At 52.5% G+C, this 17517-nt stretch overlaps 1 protein-coding gene across 3 annotated transcripts in view; it reads left to right on the forward strand.

The window, feature by feature from the left end:
* Window positions 1-17517, forward strand: part of MPRIP (myosin phosphatase Rho interacting protein) — a gene marked incomplete at both ends in the record, with an annotated part of 153176 nt that overhangs the window by 49738 nt on the left and 85921 nt on the right. For all 3 annotated transcript variants that reach the window (XM_080712475.1, XM_080712476.1, XM_080712477.1), the window contains 2 exons: window positions 1004-1081; window positions 3684-3749. In XM_080712475.1, coding sequence (XP_080568601.1) covers window positions 1004-1081; window positions 3684-3749 — 144 coding nt within the window. The remainder of the gene's footprint in view (window positions 1-1003; window positions 1082-3683; window positions 3750-17517) is intronic.

Below are 17517 nucleotides of genomic sequence, written 5' to 3' on the forward strand. Positions count from 1 at the left end.
ACTATACTGGGCTGTATTTTATTTTGTTTATTTTATTTTACTGTTTTGATACTGAGGATTGAACTCAGGGACATTCTACTTCTGAGCTGTGCTCTCAGCCCTGTTTTATTTTTTATTTTATTTTTTACTTTTTTGGTGGTACAGGGGTTTCTGGAAACCCTTCTACCTCTGGGCTACACTCCCAGACCTATTTTATACTTTTTTAAAATTTGGAAACAGGGTCTCTTAAGCCAGCGTGGCTGGCTTCAAACCTGCGCTATCCTCCTGTCTCTGCCTCCCAAGCGCGGGGATTACAAGTGTGAGCCACCACGCCCAGCTATTTTTTATTTCGAAACCGGGTCTCACTAAGTTGCAGAGGGCCTATTGAGGTTGTAGAATCTGGTCATGAACCTGTGATCCTCCTTTCTCAGCCTTCCAAGTACTGGGACTAAAAGCATGCGCCACCATGCCCGGCCTTATTATGTATGTATGTATGTATGTATGTATGTATGTATGTATATATATAATGTATTTTGTGGGTCTGGGGATGGAACCCAAGGGCATTTGACCTCTAAGCTACATCCCCTGCCCTAGTTTTTAATTCTTTATTTTGAAACTGGGTCTCACTGAGTTTCAGAGGGCCTCACTAAGTAGCTGAGGCTGTCCGCGAACTGCGATCTTCTGGTCTCAGCCTCCCAAATGCTGGGATTACAAGCGCATGTCACCATATCCAGCTTTTATTTTTTTATTTTGAAACAGAGTCTTGCTAAATTGCTGAGGCCAGCCTTGAATCTGTGATCTTCCTGTCTCAGCCTCCCAAGTAGTAGAATCACAAGTGTGCATCACCACGCCTGGCTGGCCCAGCATCTTCCTCTCGACATCTGCCTTGGACGCTTGGCCTGCAGCTGGGCAGCGGGGCTTGGTGCTGGCTGCGTCAGAGAGGCTTCCTGCTTATCTGCTTGACCCATTCTCTCCTGCTCTGGTAAAAGCCGCTGCTGATCTGTCCTCTCTTTTTCTCTTCTAGGCAAAACCTATTTATGGGGGCTGGCTGCTCCTGGCTCCAGATGGGACGGACTTTGACAACCCAGTGCACCGGTCCCGGGTAAGGCCCCAGTGGACCCTCTGGCGGGGAGGGACCAGGTGGAGAAGGGTGCTGGGGGCATGCTGGGAGAATGGAGGAAGGAGATGGGAGAAGAGCAGCGGAGCCCGGGATGGCAGGGCCACCAGGAGCCCAGGTGCAAACTCTTGGGCTCACAGAGTCCTATGTGTTTACTTACACAGCAGCCTCCCTTCAGAACGGACAGGCTCACATGGATGTCACCTCTGTGGCCAGTGGGATGACTCTCAAGATGGTTAATTGGAAGAGGCCACAAGCAGTTGGCACTGTGCTGTGGCTTTGGAGCCCTTGGGCCGTAGCTCTCTGTAGTTCCCTTAGGTCCAGGCTCAGCAGGAGTGTGTGAGGCCAGGCCCTGCAGGCCCATGCTCACATCTCCGTTTATGGTGCATCACCCCGTCTCCTGGGCGTCAGCTGGGGTGGGCCTCCAAGAGCAGCAGGCAACTGAGCCAGCACCATCCTGACTGGAGGCTTGTTCTCTGCCAGGAAGCCTGCTGGGATTGGCTTCAGTTAAAACACTGTTCCTGGCTGGCTGTGGTTGTGTACACCTATAATCCCAGTACTTGGGAGGCTGAGACAGGAGGATTGCAGGTTGGAGGACAGCCTCAGCCAGTAGTGAGACTCTCATCAACCTAGCGAGATTCTGTTTCCAAATAAGAAATAAAAATTGGGCTTGGATGTAGTTTGGAGGTAGAATGACCCTGGCTTCAATCCCCAGTTCCACAAACAAAAAATAAATACATAAAATGTTATTCTTCCTCTTATGCAGGCTCTCTTCCGGGTGGGAATTGCTCCCGCTCTGTGCCCTTCGGTCCCCTGCGTCCCTGGAACTCCCCTCTTCCTTCCTCTTGGTCTCTGCTCCTTACCCCTGCAGGGACCTTGGTTTGCGTATCCTGGCTCTACAGACCTTGCATGTGTCTCTGGTCCTTGGTGTCCTTCTAGAGTGGGTTTTGATTTCAGAGATAATAACTAAGTAGTCTTGGAAATATTTCTGGGAAACATGTCCAGGCAGTCTCCCAGAACATGCACTCAGGAAGCAGTCCCTAACACAGGTCCTGGAGTCCCTGTCCTGCCACTCGATGGGAGGGTTCAGGAGTGACGGGTTCAGGCATGCTGCTGCTTCCAGGGAGCAGGTCCCTGCCCAGGCCTCTGAAAGGTTGTAAAGAAGTGCTATTTCTACATCTGCAACTTAGTGAGACCCTGTTTCAAAATTAAAAAATGGGGCTGAAGGTATAGTTCAGAGGTAGAACATACCTGGGTTCAGTTCCCAGTAACACAACACAAAACAACAACAAACAAGAATTGTCATTTTCAAGGTTGGGTGTGGTGGTGCACACCTGTCTCAGCCTCCCAAGTACTAAGATTACTTAGTACTTGGGAGGCTGAGACAGGAGGATTGCAGGTTTGAAGCCCGCCTCAGCAATTTAGTGAGGCTCTCATTAACTTAGCGAGACCTGTGTCCAAGTAAAAGATAAAACAGGGCTGGGGGTATAGCCCAGTAGAATGCCCCTGGGTTCAGTCCCCAGAAATTCATGCATGCATGCACGCCATTTCCAGGTTCTGAAGGGAAAAATAAATATCATTATTGCTATTAGAATTTCTGGTCCCATGCTGGGTGTGGTGGTACACTTGTAATCCCAGTGCTTGGGAGGCTGAGACAGGAGGTTTGCACAGGTTCGAAGCTAGCCCCAGCAACTTAGTGAAACCCTGTTCCAAATAAAGTATAAAATAGGTCTGTGAGGATAGCCCGAAGGTAGAAAAGCCCCTTTTGGGTTCCACCCCCAGTACCACCACCAAAAAAAAAAAAAAAAAAATTCTGGTCCCAGAGAACTAACATTGTAGTTAGTTCTATGGCCTTTCTGCCAGTAAAGACAGTAAAGATCTGGACATACGTAGCTGGGCTTTCTGAAATGTTGAGAATAGGTCCTGGACTCTCCTGAGGAGCTTGGGGTTCTAGAGGTCTGCCTGTTGCTCAGGATTTAGGCTGACAGCCTCACGTTGGGGACAAAGCTCTCCTCCATGGAGATGAGCTGCCTGTTCTTGGGTACTCCTCATTGCAGCCTTCAGCAGCACCCACGTGGCCTGGCCTTCAGCAACTGCTCCCTGGGTGGGGATTGTTCACAGTCTGGCTGCTCCCCCTTTTGATTTCTGTTAGCTCATTCCATCCCTGGCTCTGGAGCCTGGCTGTCTTCTTCCTGTCTCGGTGGATGTCAGAACGAGCCCTCTTCCAGCAGTTTCCCGGGGTTTCTCAAGAGGTGGTGAATCAGTGCTTTGGCAACTGCAGGCCTTTCTGGTCATGTCAGATCACCCATCAGTAAGTCTTGGCACACCTCAGCTGCCAGTCTGTGCCAGTGCCGTAAGGAATGTGGAAAGGTGACAAGCCCCAGGAACGCTGGGTCCTCCAGCCACTCGTGACTCAGGCCCCTTTCCTGGCCTGTGTGTAATGGATCACCAGGTTTACACCTTGGGTCCTTCTCTTTCTGCCATCTGCCCCAGTAACGGGAGCCACAGAACTAGTGTTTCTTGTCTGTGGGTATGTCAGACACCGTCTCAGCCAGGACCCCTAACCACTGACTCTGCTCCATTGCAGAAATGGCAGCGGCGGTTCTTCATCCTCTATGAACACGGCCTCCTGCGCTACGCCCTGGATGAGATGGTGAGTATCTGCCTGCCCCCTCCCTGTCCTGGGCCTTCACTGGGCCCTCCACTGTGGTTTCAGGGTGTGAGTGTGACCCTGCTCCAGCTTCTGCATGGTAGGCTGGGGGGTGTTCGAAGGACTTGTGGCAGCCCGCGGAGGGGGCCCTGTAAACCTAGACCTTGGGTTCGAGGTGTCTGCTTCAGTGGTGGGGGGTGAGAGGCAGTAGTGGGGGAGGAAGTCACTTTTGTTCAGGGCTGATAGGAGTGTGGACTTGGCATTGGGGAGAATGGGAGCAAAGTCCTGGGTCTCAGCAGACTCTCACTGGCGGCAGGACAGGCGCGTGCACTTGCTGTCATCCCAGGGCTGCCTCGGAGCTCCTGACTGTGCTGGCTTGCTCTTCCCATTCACTCTCGGAGCAGACATTTTTAGCTGACATCGGACCTCCTGGACCTGGGGTCACTGTTGCTCTGTCACTGACCCAGAGCCGTACCTGCTCCTTCCTGCTCTGCTACCACCAGGTTCCCACCTGTTTCTTGGCTGGGGGGGTGTTTGCTGCTCTTCCTCCAGAGGCCAAACCACTACCCTGACCAGGTGGCATGCTCTGGCTTTTGTTTTTCTACCCATGCCATCTCTTGTCATTTTAAAATAGGTTAAGCCCCACTGTCCCATGCAGAGGTTGTTTCTTTGCACCAGCCCTAGGAGGTTTCTGGAGATGGCTTTGTGCCCCAAAGACCTTCCAGAGTGCGGGAACACAGGTTTTGGGGTGGTCACTAGCGCACATGCGGAAGCCAGATGCAGTCTGTTGCACATGTATCCTAATCTTTATGACATCGGACTTTCTCGCCCTTTGTTCCTGCGACCATTGGTGGGCATGCCACTCAAACCTCTCATTCAGTTATAGTTCTGTATTGACTGTCACCTCATCGGTTGCTTCCCAAAGGGAATTTTTCTCCTCCTCCTTCCTTCTGGTGAGCACAGGGTTTGCCACAGACCATCTGTATCTGGTGTCGCTGAAAGTGAGCGGGCTGGTGAGACCTGGCCAGAGGCAGGAGCAGGGATACTCCTCTCCTTGGGGCGGGGATGATTTGTAGGCCTGTAGGACGACCCTACTCTGCCGTGGGTGGCCTCCTGGCCTGTGGTCATGCAGGGCGGTGCTAGGCTCCCACGCGCTTTGAGTTTCCCCTTGTCCTCTCTATGCTGGCTGCCCGCTCTGAGGGCCTGCCGCTGACTGCCGGGGTAGAAGGCACCTCTGAAGGTTACTCACTACATTCCAGTTGGGCTAGGCCAGGAACCATCCTGAGAAACAGCTCCCTTGACTTGCCTTAGTAACTGATTATTATGGTCAGGAAATCTTTCTTTAGGACCAACTGTGAAGTCCAGTGAAGTCAATTCTTCCCTCTGGCTCCAGTGCACAAGCACAGAGAGGGCGGCTCTGGGCTGCCTCTGTGTCAGCGCCAGAGCACGTGCTGTATCCCTAGAGAGACTCCTCAGTATTGAGGCCACCGAGCCCGGAGCGCCGGCGCTGCCAGCCTGCTGTGGTCTCCCAGCAACCTGGATGTGGGGTGGGTAGGGTGTCATGTGGTGCCGGGCGGGGGTGGCCCTGCGCCAGGATGCGAGGAGGAAGCCCTAGGGAAGTCTAGGACTGAAGAGAGAGCTGGGGTGATGCCCGGAGCCCGGAGCTGAAAGTTTTTATGTAGGGGCTGCTTTCTGGAGAGTGACCTTGGGGCTGAGTGCCCTTCTGTGCAGACTGCGGGTGATGTGCATGCACCTCTGGAGCAAAGTGACATTATTTCTTTCTTTGTTTCTTTTTTTTTTTTTTTTTTTTTGGTGGTACTGGGGTTCCTGGTTATTTCTTTCTTTCTTTCTTTCTTTCTTTCTTTTTTTTTTTTTTTTTTTTTTTTGGTGGTACTGGGGTTCCTGGAAGCCCTTCTACATCCGGGCTACACTCCCAGACCTATATTTTTTTATATTTTTGAAACAGGGTCTCTTAACGCTAGCATGGCTGGCTTCGAACCTGTGCGATCCTCCTGTCTCTGCCTCCCAAGCGCGGGGATTATAAGCGTGCGCCACCATGCCTGGCAAAGTAACATTATTTCTATGTGTAAAAAAGAACAGTGGTGAGCCAAGCGTGATGGCGCACGCTTGTGATCCCAGTGCTTGGGAGGCTGACACAGGAAGATCGGGTTTGTGGCCATCCTCAGCTATTTAGTGAGGCCCTTTGCAACTTAGCAAGACCCTGTTTCAAAATAAAGAATAAAAAATAGGGCTGGGGTGTAGTTTGGAGGTAGAGTGCGGGTGTGGTGGTGGACATTTGTCATCTCAGTACTTGGGAGGAGGTTGAGTCAGGAGGATCACAGGTTCAGAGCCAGCCTCAGCTACTGAGTGAGACCATTTCAGAATAAAAAATAAAGAATAGGGCTGGGGGTGTAGCTCGCAGGTAGATTGCCCCTGGGTTCCATTCCTAGTACTACTAAAAAAAAAAAGTGCGCGCACACACCTACACATACATTTACCTCAGAGCCAGGCATGGTGCCATAAACTTGTAATCCCAGTACTTGGGAGGCTGAGGCGGGGAGGATCGCAGATTCTCAACCAGCCTCAACAACCTTGTGAGGCCCTCTACAACTTAGTGAGACTGTTTCAAAATAAAACATAAAAATAGGGCTGGATGTAGTAGCTCGGAGGTAGAATATCTTTGATACACACACACACACACACACACACACACACACACACACACAATATCTCTGATACACACACACATAATATCTCTGACACACACACACACACACACACACACACTCACTCACTCACTCACACACACACACACCCCATCTCAGCTTTTATAAGGCTTTGCCCTTTTGGAACAGGTTCCACTTGCAGGAGCTGGAGGGTCTCTCCTTTGCCCAGGGTTTGTCCTTCATGGCCCCTCCCTAGGACAGATAGTTCATAGCCCAGATGCTCCAACCCAGCGGGCCGCCTTCCCTCAGCTGCAACTGTAGCCCTGCCCAGGCCAGTGGGGCCGAAACCTGGAGCAGGAGGTCTTTGCCGGCATGATCTGTGGGCCAGCTGCCAACCCCGGAAGCCATCACTGCGTGTATCTGGATGAGCGTGGTCCTTAGCAGTGTCCAGAGTCATCTCTGACTGTCCTCGATGGAACAGGGATGCCACTGGTGTGTAGGGGGTAAAGGGATGCTACGACATTCACTGACACCTAGGACAGATAGCCCAAGATGTCAACAATACCCAGGCTGAGAAACCCTAGTGATTTGGTCAGTGGCTTACTTAAGTTTTAATTAACTAGTTAATCAATCAGCTAATTAATTTTTGTGTGTATAGTACTGGGGATTGAATCCAGGGGGCATTCTACCTCTAATCTACACCCCCGGCCCTACTGTATGTATGTATGTATGTATGTATGTATGTATGTATTTTTGTGGTACTAGGGTGGAACCCAGGGGCTTTTCTACCTCCAGGCTATACTCCCAGACCTTTTTAATACTTTTTTTTGGAAACAGGGTCTCACTAAGTTGCTGAGAGCCTCACTAAGTAGCTGAGGCTGGCTTTGAACCTGTGTGATCCTCCTGTCTCAGCCTCCCAAGCGCTGGGATTACAAGCGTGCGCCACCATGCCCAGCCTACTTTATTTTTTATTTATAAACTGGGGAAGCTGGTCTCAAACCTGTGATCACCCTCATTTCTCAGCCTCCCAAGTACTGGGATCACCAGCATGTGCTACCATACTGGCAAATTTTAACTTATTTTAAAAAAATCTAAAGCACAAGTTTGATTTGCTATTAGCTCTTTTCAACAGTACAGGCCTCATCAGTCACATGTCCTTGAGTCGGGCGTGGCGGGTGGCGTTGGCCCGCTGGCTGAGCAGAAGTGACAGTTGTGGAATGGGATGGAGGGGTTTCTCCGAGGCTCCCTGCATGTGTGCCCCAGGGCTCACAGAGCTGCCTCTGTCTTTCTTCTTCAGGGAGCATATATCTAGTGCTTCCTGTGGCCTGTGAAGGATTCCTTCTGGATGTGTTGCTCCAAAAGTAGCAGCTCTGTGTAGCCTTGGTCCCCTGTCCTTCTGGGCTCAGCTCCAGACCTGACTGGGGGCCCCTACCTTCCCCAGCTTATTTTTACTGCACTATTAAAGTATAACAATTTATGGCTGGTCTGTTCTCTTAACAATAGCAATCTGTTTGGAATTGTTATTTGACTTTTTACACAATATTACTATTTGTTTTCATTTGTTTAAATTTTATCTTGCTAACTAGACTGTGACTTTTCCCATTGTTGCACCCCTGATAATTCTTGGTATCTCTCCTCATTGTCTGGCATGGGGCTTGGGTGTACCAGGCCTGGTAAATATTTGTGGAGTTGAGCTCACCAGCTTTGTGATACATTGCTGCAGAATTTCTGCTCCCAGCCTGGGAAGGGGGTGGTGGGGGGGCAGGAAAAGAGAGAAGATGGAGCTGGGCATGGTGGCACATGCCTGTAATCCCAGTACTTGGGGGGCTGAGACAGGAGGATTGCAGATTCAAGGCCAGCCTCAGCAACATAGAGAAGCCTCAGCAACTTACCCGGAACCTGTTTCAAAAACAGAAAATGAAGTAGGGCTAGGGATGTCGCTCAGAGGTAGAATGCCCCTGGGTTCCACCCCCAACACCACAAAAACAAGAGAGCAGATGAGCAGAGTGGTCCTGGAGTGAGAGTCGGGATGTGATGAGCCTCGCGAGCTACTCCATGAGACGGAGAGAGCGGGCAGGTGCACTTCAGAGGTTGAGACAAGACAGCGGCAGGGTCGAGGTCAGGCTCAGCAACTCGACAAGACTCTCAGCAACTTAGGGGGGCCCTCTTTCAAAATAAGGTAATAAAAAAATAAAAAAGGGGCTGAGAGTGTAGAATGCCTCTGGGTACAATCCCTGGTTCCAAAGAAGAACGGCAAGGGGCGAGGTTTCTCCAGTCTGCCGGGTAGGTAGGGCCTGGGAGAGGCGGGGAGGGGGTCACAGTGTGCAGGAGGAAGTGTCCAGCTGTGGCTGCTTAGGGAAGCCCTCTGCTTTGACACCTCTGCCGGGCAGGGGCCACCAGGCCCACCCTGCCCCAGGGCCTGACCGCAGCTGCCTTTCTGGGCAGCTCTGAGATGGAACTCACTTTTGGGAATCTCTTCCTTTTTAGGGAAATCTCTTTCTCGATACACCCACGTGCCCTGTGGCTGGTGGGTGTGGAGGAGAGTCAGATTTCCCAAAAAAGGAAAGGAAACTTCCCAAATGCAGTGGAGGTGAGGTGGGCTCAGAACAGCCGCACAGACAAGTAGCAGCCTGAGAAGTCTGGCCGGGCCTCAGCTTCTCAGGAGCGAGCTCTGGGCGGCCTCTGCCGCCCTTCCCTGTGGGGGCTGCCCTGGAGCTCCAGGGTCTGATGGGAGGCCGAGTGGTGCCCTGGGGGCCCTTCCTTTGCTTCTTCCTTAAGCGAGGCAAAAGATGATCTGATGATGTGCCTTCGTTTTGATTGTGATAGTTACACATAGTAGCACATTTCCCATCTTAGTTCAGTGGCATTGAGTATGCTAGCTGTTGCGTGTGTGGCTTTTGCTACTGTCCCACCCCAGAGCTCTTCCATCTTTCCAGACTGAAACTCCGTCCCCATTAAACACTGACTCATCATCCCCTCCCCTTCTTTTTCTTATCTTGAGACAGGGCTTCGATGAGTTGCCAGGCAGGCTTGAACCTGTGATCCTCCTGCATCACTCTCCCGAGTGGGTGGGATACAGCAGTGGGTGTGCACCACTGTGCCTGGCCACCGGTCTACTTTCTGTCTCTGAGTTTGACTCCTGTAAGAACTTCATACAACAGATTGAGTATCCTTATCAGAATCGCTTGCCTTAGCCGGGCAGGGTGGCGCACACTTGTAATCCCCGCACTTGGGAGGCTAAGACAGGAGGATCGCAGGATTTAAAGCCAGCCTCAGCAACTTAGTGAAGCTGTTTGCAGCTTAGTGAGACTCTGTTTCAAAGTAAAACATAAAATAGGGCTGGGGGTGTAGCTCAGAAGATAGAATGCCCCTGAATCCAGTCCTCAGCACCACCACCACCAGCACAACAACAACAACGACAAAATACACAAAAAACCCCTTGGCATAGGAAGTGTTTTGAAGTTTGGTTTGTTTGGGTTTAGGGAATATTTTTGTGTACACGAGGAGCTATCTCAGGAATGGGACCCAAGCGGAAGTACAGAATTCACTGTTTCATATATGCCTTCAAAGCAGCTTGCAGAGAAGGCCGTGGCTATCGTAAGCGTGCCTGCATTTTGGCTGCTGTGTCCGCTGCGGTCAGGCATGGGGTTTTCCACTCACGGCACCATTTCAGGGCTCAGTTTCAGGGTCTGAATGACTTGGGATTTGGGGTTTTCACATTAGAGATGCTTAGCTGTGTGACGAGATGACAGTGTGTCATTCTGTCCCCGCTCACTTCGCGTGGCGTTGTGTCCTCCAGGCCCATCCGCACCGTGGCCTGTGTTGGGATTTCTTTCTGCTGTGTTTCAGCGGACCCCTGGTTCTCCCCGTGGGTGCCGAGGGCAGGAGCCCCTGGCAGGACAGAGCGTCGCTTTGCGTCAGGACTTCGGATCATGCTGAAGACTTAGCTTGGCCCACTTCCTTAGACACAGAAACACTTGAGCTCTGGGATTGTTCCTCTTGGGGTGCTAGTGGGCGTGTCAGTGCCATAGGATGCCAAGGTCCAGCCAGGGAAGTCACTCGGGAACTGCTGTCTTCTGTGTGTAGATGGACAGGCCCTGTTTGCAGGGTCTTCAGGGCACCTGTGCTGGCAGGCAGGACACTGGCTGCTTCAGAGGCTGCTCTGCCCTCAAGACCTTTGCCCACCATTCCAGACACATTTCTGCCATTGCCGTGGTGTGGACACCTGAGCAGGGCACACGGGCCGGGAGCCTGGGTTGCAGGAGAGCCGGGAGGAGGCCGTTCCTGCTCAGAGCCTGCTGTCTTCCTGGTTGTCTCTCATCCTCAGCAGCGGGAGCCGGGAGGAGGCTGTTGCTGCAGAGCTTGCTGTCTTCCTGGTTGTCCCGCGTCCTCAGCAGCAGGTCTCCACGGCCGATTGCTCCCTGAGCGTCATCGTCCCATGTCAGAACGTGACCTGCGCTGGCACGGCCAGCGGTCCGTGTTTGCCTGGCCTCTGCGCTTTGTCTGGGCCCTCGCGTCTGAGTGCTGCTTTGGCCTCCGTTTTGTTTCCCGTAGCCTGGGGCCTGCTAGCTGGCTGCCTGAGGGGCTCTTCCCTTGGTGTTGGGGCCCCTCAGCTGCCTCTGATTCTTTGACTAGTGGCTGTGGGGTCCATAACAAACACTAGGAGGGGAAGGACACACGGCCATCAGAAGGTCCTTCAGATGAACCAGCTTGTAGGGACCCATGTGGACGCGTGAAGATTGGATCTCCGAGCAGAACCGCGCTTGGGTGCTGAGAGGCAGTGGGTGCCTGGGGAGGCGGAGAGTGTCCTGGGAAGAAAGAGGTGACGCTTGGCCGCCTTGCCACCGTCGTGGGGAGCAGTGCCAGGCTGGGCCCCTGGGTTGGTTTTTGGGTCTCAGGGGTTTACAGAAGGCCCCCCTTCCCTCAGCGGATACCTGAAACCACAAGTGGCGCTGATCCCATATACACCATGAATTCACATCTGCGGGGGGGTTAATTTATAAATGAGGCAAAGGGAGAGAAGAGCAGTAGCAGGCAGTGTACAGAACAATCAGGAGTGACACACTGACGACAGTTACACGGTCGCCATCTCTCTGAGAGCGTCTTGGCACACAGACCCCCCGTGGTGGAGCCGCTGCGCTCCATTCAGGTGGCCCTTCTCTGCCCTGGTGTTGGCCCCGGAGCGCAGGACTGATACTGCTGGTGTGCTGAGGAGAAGCCTGCTGCCTGTGTGCAGAAGGTCAGAGTTCAAGACTCGATAAGGAAAGAGAAGGCCGGCCTCGTGGCCCACGCTTGGAATCCCAGTACTTGGAAGGCTGAGACGGGAAGATTGCTGGTTTGAGGACAGCCTCGGCAAGCAGTGGACTCTCATCAACTCAGCAAGTAGTGAGACCATTTCAAAATATGAATAAAATAGGGCTGGGGGTGGAGCTCAGAGATAGAATGCTTCTGAGTTCAATCCCTAGAACCACACACGAAGAAAAAGGCCGTATCTTGAAGTTACTAAGATGCTCTGCAGTAAGAACAAATCTTGTATCTTTGAAAGTCATGAAGAGGGAAAGAAATTTTTGCCAGCTTTGCTCCTCAGTTGACTGCGGAGGGCAGAACCTCAGGCTGGGGAGGGGCTGTACAGATGAAGTCAGTGGACGGGAACTTCCTGCCACGGCGTGGGTAGTGGCACAGCGCAGGGCCAGCTGCTGACAGTGCCAGCATTTTTTTGTCCTAAAAGCTGACTGTGATGTGTGAAATGTCGCCCACTGGGTTGGAGCGCCTAGGTGCAGAAACCTCCTTGTGTAGCTGGGGGGCTTCAGTATAATGCTGCTCTCCAGATGGACTGCTGGGAGGTGTGTGGACCTTTAAGAGGTGGGACTAGGGGAGCCCTCTTCACAGTCTGTTTTTGCTTCCTAGCTGTAGGTATGACCTCTCACTCTGACATGTGCTTCCCATGGTGTGCCGCCCTCACTAGAGCCCCGAAGCAGTAGGCTGGCCAGCTCTAGGCTGGACCTCCAGAACCCTGAGTCAGCAAACCTTTCTTTACTTCATAAGTAGCCCATGTCAGACATTTTGTTTCAGTGACACATGTGCCTCCATTCCGGGAGCCTTGTGTGTTGGCCTGAACCTTGTAGAGGGAAGAAGTTAGAAGTGTGCAGGAGCCAGATGGGCAGGGAGGGCAGGGAGGGCACAGATCCTCTCAAGAGCCAGGAGGAGACATGGGTCGTCTAGGCCAGACCCGGTCCCTCTCCCTCACCTGCCCCAGGAAGCCCGTCGGAACAGGGAGAGCTGCGTGGGCTTCCCTCCATGTGGGTGTTCCTCCAAGACAGTAGGCACCTTGAGGCTGCTCTGTGGCCTTTCTCCTAGCTCATGAGTTGGTGGGTCAAGGGCAGCAAACAGTATTAGCTGTCCAACTACAGCAGCACCGTCACAAACCTCCAGACGCACTCCTCTGCCTTCCCCAGGGTGCCGGCACCTACCCAGGGGAGACTTCAGGGCACCAGGGCGGCTGCACATCTTTCCATCCACTTGGGTGCATCTGTCCAACCCCACACCATGTGCACAGGTCCCGAGGTGAGGGAGAGGCTGTGGTCCTATGTGGTGGGTGGAGACTTGCTTCTGGGAGCAGGGAGAAGGTAGGCCTTGTGCAGCTGCCCACGAAGGCTGCGTGCAGGCTGTGAGGATGGGCTAGCGTCTCCTGTGGGGAAAGTGAGCTGCTTGGAGTAATTAGCTAGGAAGCTAATTAAGTAGCAACAGGGAAAGAACTATTGAAGAAGCCATTTTCTAGGAGTGCCCAAGAGAAAACATTAAGAGTTGAAGAAGAAAATTCAAATGGTTAATGCCAGCGTGATCACTGATGGGGCGTGGCACTCTTGCACACAGGGCGGGGGGGGGCACCAAGCCAGGCTCCGAGCCTCCAGGGAGAATCCCCTCCACCCTCAGCCTTGTGGACCCTGCTCAGGTGTTCCTCCACACCTGGCCTGCCTGCCTGACCATACCTTTTGCACAGATAGGAAGTGCTGTCAGAAAATGGACCAGCCAGCTGGGTGTGGTGACACAAGCCCGAAATCCCAGTACTTGGGAGGCTGAGACAGGATTGTAGGTTCAAGTCCAGTCTCAGCAGCTTAGCAAGTCACTTAGCAACTTAGTGAGACCTGGTTTCAAAATAAAAAAGGGTGAGGGCTTAACTCAGGTAACACCCCACTGTCAATTTCCAGTACTGGAAACATAAGAAAGCAGGGAGGCTGAGACAGGAGGACCCTAGGTTTGCGGCCAGCCAGCCAGCTACTTAGGCCCTCTGCAACTCAGACCCTGTTTAAAATAGAGAATAAAAAGTAGGGCTGGGTGTAGCTTGGAGGTGGAATGCCTCTTTGTCAATTCCTAGTACTGAAGAAAAAAAAAAAAAGAGACCAGCTGCTTCACTGGAGGCCTTAATTTTGTCTGGGTAGCTAATGTGTTGGAATCTTAATCTTCCTGCTTCCCCCACCCCCTCAACCCTCTTCAGAAGGATCTTTTCTCTGACAGGGAAGGGGCAGTAAGGGAGTATTTTATGGTGGCAGGAAGCTCTCTGAACCCCACTCAGAGGTCTCAGAGACGCAGGCGAGCAGATTGTGCCTTCTTAAGACCCCAGCTGCCCAGATATCTGAGTGTCCTTGGGCTTTGCTGTGGGTTCACCTGTGCTGAGTGAACTGCAAGGCCGGTCTCTTCCCACAGGGCGGGGCCAGTCAGACCCCATGGTAGGTGTGCCTGCTGCTCACCGGAGCAAGTTGCCAGTGTTGGAGGGGGGGAGTCCAAGTCAAGGTGTGGGCAGGCTGCTTCCCTCTGGAGGCGCAGGGAGCACAGGGTGCCCTCTCTGCCTTCCGTGGACTTGATGGCTGCCGCTTGCTTTCCTCAGCCCCTGGCCTCTTCCTCACCCCTCAGCCTCTCATTCCTATCTGCACAGCCCCACCTCTGCAGTGTCAAATCTCCCTCGGTCCCCACTTAAGAGGGCCTTAGTATTGCATTTAGGGCCCACCTGGGTATACCAGGAGACCCGTAGTCCAGTCACCCTGCAAAGCCCCTTTGCCAGTTTCTGGAGGCTAGGGAATGGGAGTCTCTGGGGCTGTTATTCAGCCAGCTATGAGGGTGAACCAGAGGGCCAGTGGACTCTGCTTCGCTGGTTTCCAGAGAGATGGTTCAGGGCCAGGCTGATGGGCTGCAGGGGTGGTGCCTGGACCCAGCCAGGGGAGCAGCAGGAAGGGCGGTCTCTTCCCAGCCGAGGATGACCTCTGTGTAGTCACACCCTCCTTTCTTCCTGGCTTCCAGCAGGTTCAGTAGGCCTCGGGGATGCCACTGCTAGGCATGAGCCGCCATAGTGGAAGGAAGAAGAGGGGCCACAGAGGTTGGCCCTGGTATGCTGGCATCCCCTGTTTTCAGAGTAGGGTGAGTCAGGGTACTTCTGTGGAGGAAGGGACCTGAGAGAGCAGCCCTGTCAAGATGGGGTGACAGAGATGGCTTTGCCAGGCCTCGGCAGCTCAGACTGGAAGATCACCAGCCGGCCCTGGGAAGAGGTGAGGAGGAAGGAAGGAAACAGCCCTCCTGGTCCTGGAAGCCGTGAGACTGCTCGTTTACTTCTCAAGTACAAGGTGCAGACCAGCCCCGGGACACCATGGTGACAGGACAGGCAGAGCAGTGGAGGAGGAAGAGTTCCCAGAGCCACGGGGCCATGGCGGTGCCGCGTGGTCCCAGCCGTGGCCTGCCCGCAGTTGGCTGCACAGCCAGCTTTTCTGTGGGGCAGAAGACCTTGAGAGGCCTGATCCCCCTCTGCCCCTCTACGGGGAGTCTAACTTCTGGTCTTCCCTCTGTACCTCTGCCTAGGTGGGAAGGCAGTGGACAGGCTGCTCCTCAAAGTGTAAATAAATATAGACTCCCAAACTTAGAGGCTTACCACCTCTTTTCAGAAAAAATCACTTGGCGCCTTCCTACCACCCCGTTCTTAACACCACCACCTTCATTCTGGGGGTTGAGCCCAGGGGTGTTCTGCCTCTGAACTACTTTATTTAAGTTTATTTCAAACGGAGTCTTGCTGAATTGCTGAGGCTGGCCTTGAACAGCTGATCCCAAGTACTGAGGTCACTGCACCTGACCTGGCCCCTTATTCCTACTCAGTGTCGCCAGTTGCACCTGAGGCTGCTGTTCCGCCCTGGATCGGAAGGGACCAGTGTCAGGGGCTTTGGTAATCTGTAGCTGATGCACAGCATGGCCGTTCTCTTCTTGAGCTCCTTGAGGGCTTGCTTCTGGGCCCTGCCAGTCAGTGGAGGATGAGAGGCCTGTGGCACCTGGACCCCAGCTGATAGAGGTGTGGTTCTCGTCAGAGGCGCTGGCTGGCAGCATGGCTGCAGTCACTGGGGCAGAAGCCCAACTCTCCTCCTCCAGGTACAGCCTGCGTTGCTTGGGCCAGCTTAACCTTAGTGCAAGACTGAAAAGAAACCTTGCCTTGGACTAGAGGCGCACTCAATGTGCCTCTCGTCCAGCCCTTGAGGTGCTGGGCTCCGTCCCCAGAACTGCAAAAAGAAAAGAAAGGGAGAGACCGTGCACCAAGCACAGAGGTGGCTTCTCTCACTGCACCGGACAGCCTCCTAGGGAGGTGACTTGTTCACACAGCAGGCACTTTGCTGCGGCCAGTGCCTCTGGAGGATGTTTGAGGGAGGCATCTCCTGTTCCCAGTGGAGAGCACAGGTGCCAACACCTGCAGAGGCCGCCTGAAGCAGCTGAGGCCTGGGGCAGTCTCCAGCCACACAGTCGTTTTAACTTTCACTGGCATGATAGTAGGGTGGTATATTTTTTTTTTTTTTTGAGGGATGGGACATTATATAACATACCCATTTCACTCGCTGTTGCTCAGAACTGATCTTTGGGTCTTATGTTCTTCTGGCATATGCGAAGGCTGAAAACTGGCCAGATGGGAATTTCAAAGGCATTGTGGGGCTTTGTTTTTCCAAAACCGTCTGTGTACACTGTTTTATTTTTTTTCATATTTTATTTTATTTATATGTGGAACATATTGAAAATGGTATACATTTAGATTGTGCTTCGTGCCCTCTCCCCTTCCCCGGGTTCCCCTTCCGCATCCCACTAATGAGTGTCCAGGTTGACCATGCTATCTCTAGTCATACTTTTATACACATTCGGATGTAGCTCCTCCATTGAACACCTCAGCTTTCTTCCTCTCCTCTCCTTCCATTCTATCTCTGCTGAGGTTTCCCCTCCATCATCTGGAGTCCCTCTGGTATTCCCACTACTCCCTAGCTTGGGCATATTAGAGAAAACATATGTCCCTTCTCTTTCTGTGCTTGACTAATCTCACTTAACAATGTTCTCCAGATCTCTCCATCTTCTTGCGAATGCTATTGTTTTATTCTTCTTTATAGCTGAATAGAATTCCATTGTGTGGATTTCCCATAATTTTGCAATCCATTCCTCTGTTGATGGAGACCTAGGTTGATTCCATGTTTTGGCTATTCCAAATTGATGTACACTGTTTTAAACTGTGGCTTCAGCGCCGCAGGGCTTAGGACGGTGGAAGCTCCACCCCACTCGGGGCCTCCCACACCTGAGTCCAGCTCCTGAAGGAAGCCTTCCAGCCAGAGTGTTTTAGACTTCTCTCTGCATTCCTAAATCACATGTTTTAACTGTTTCTTCTTGAATTTCAAAAGATACTTCTTTTGTGAGTGTGGTACTAGGAATTGAATGCAGGGCATTCTACCTCCGAGCTGCACCCCCAGCCCTATTTTTTTTTTTTTTTTGAAACAGGGTCTTACTGGGTTGATACGAATTTCACTACTTGCCGAGGCTTTCCTCGAACCTGTGATTCTTCTGTCTCAGCCTTCCAGGTACTGGGATGACAGCAGGCATGCCCACCACGCCTGGCTTTGTCTTTTTTTTTTTTTTTTTTTTTGGTGGTACTGGGGTTCCTAGAATCCCTTCTACCTCCGGGCTACATTCCCAGACCTTTTTTTTTTTTAAATTTGGAAACAGGGTCTCTTAAGCCAGCTAGGCTGGCTCCGAACCAGTGCGATCCTCCTGTTTCCACCTCCCAAGCGTCAGCCACCACGCCCGGCTTGTCTATTGATTTT

This window comes from Muscardinus avellanarius, assembly GCF_963383645.1.
Source record: "Muscardinus avellanarius genome assembly, chromosome: 16".
Lineage (NCBI taxonomy): Eukaryota > Metazoa > Chordata > Mammalia > Rodentia > Gliridae > Muscardinus > Muscardinus avellanarius.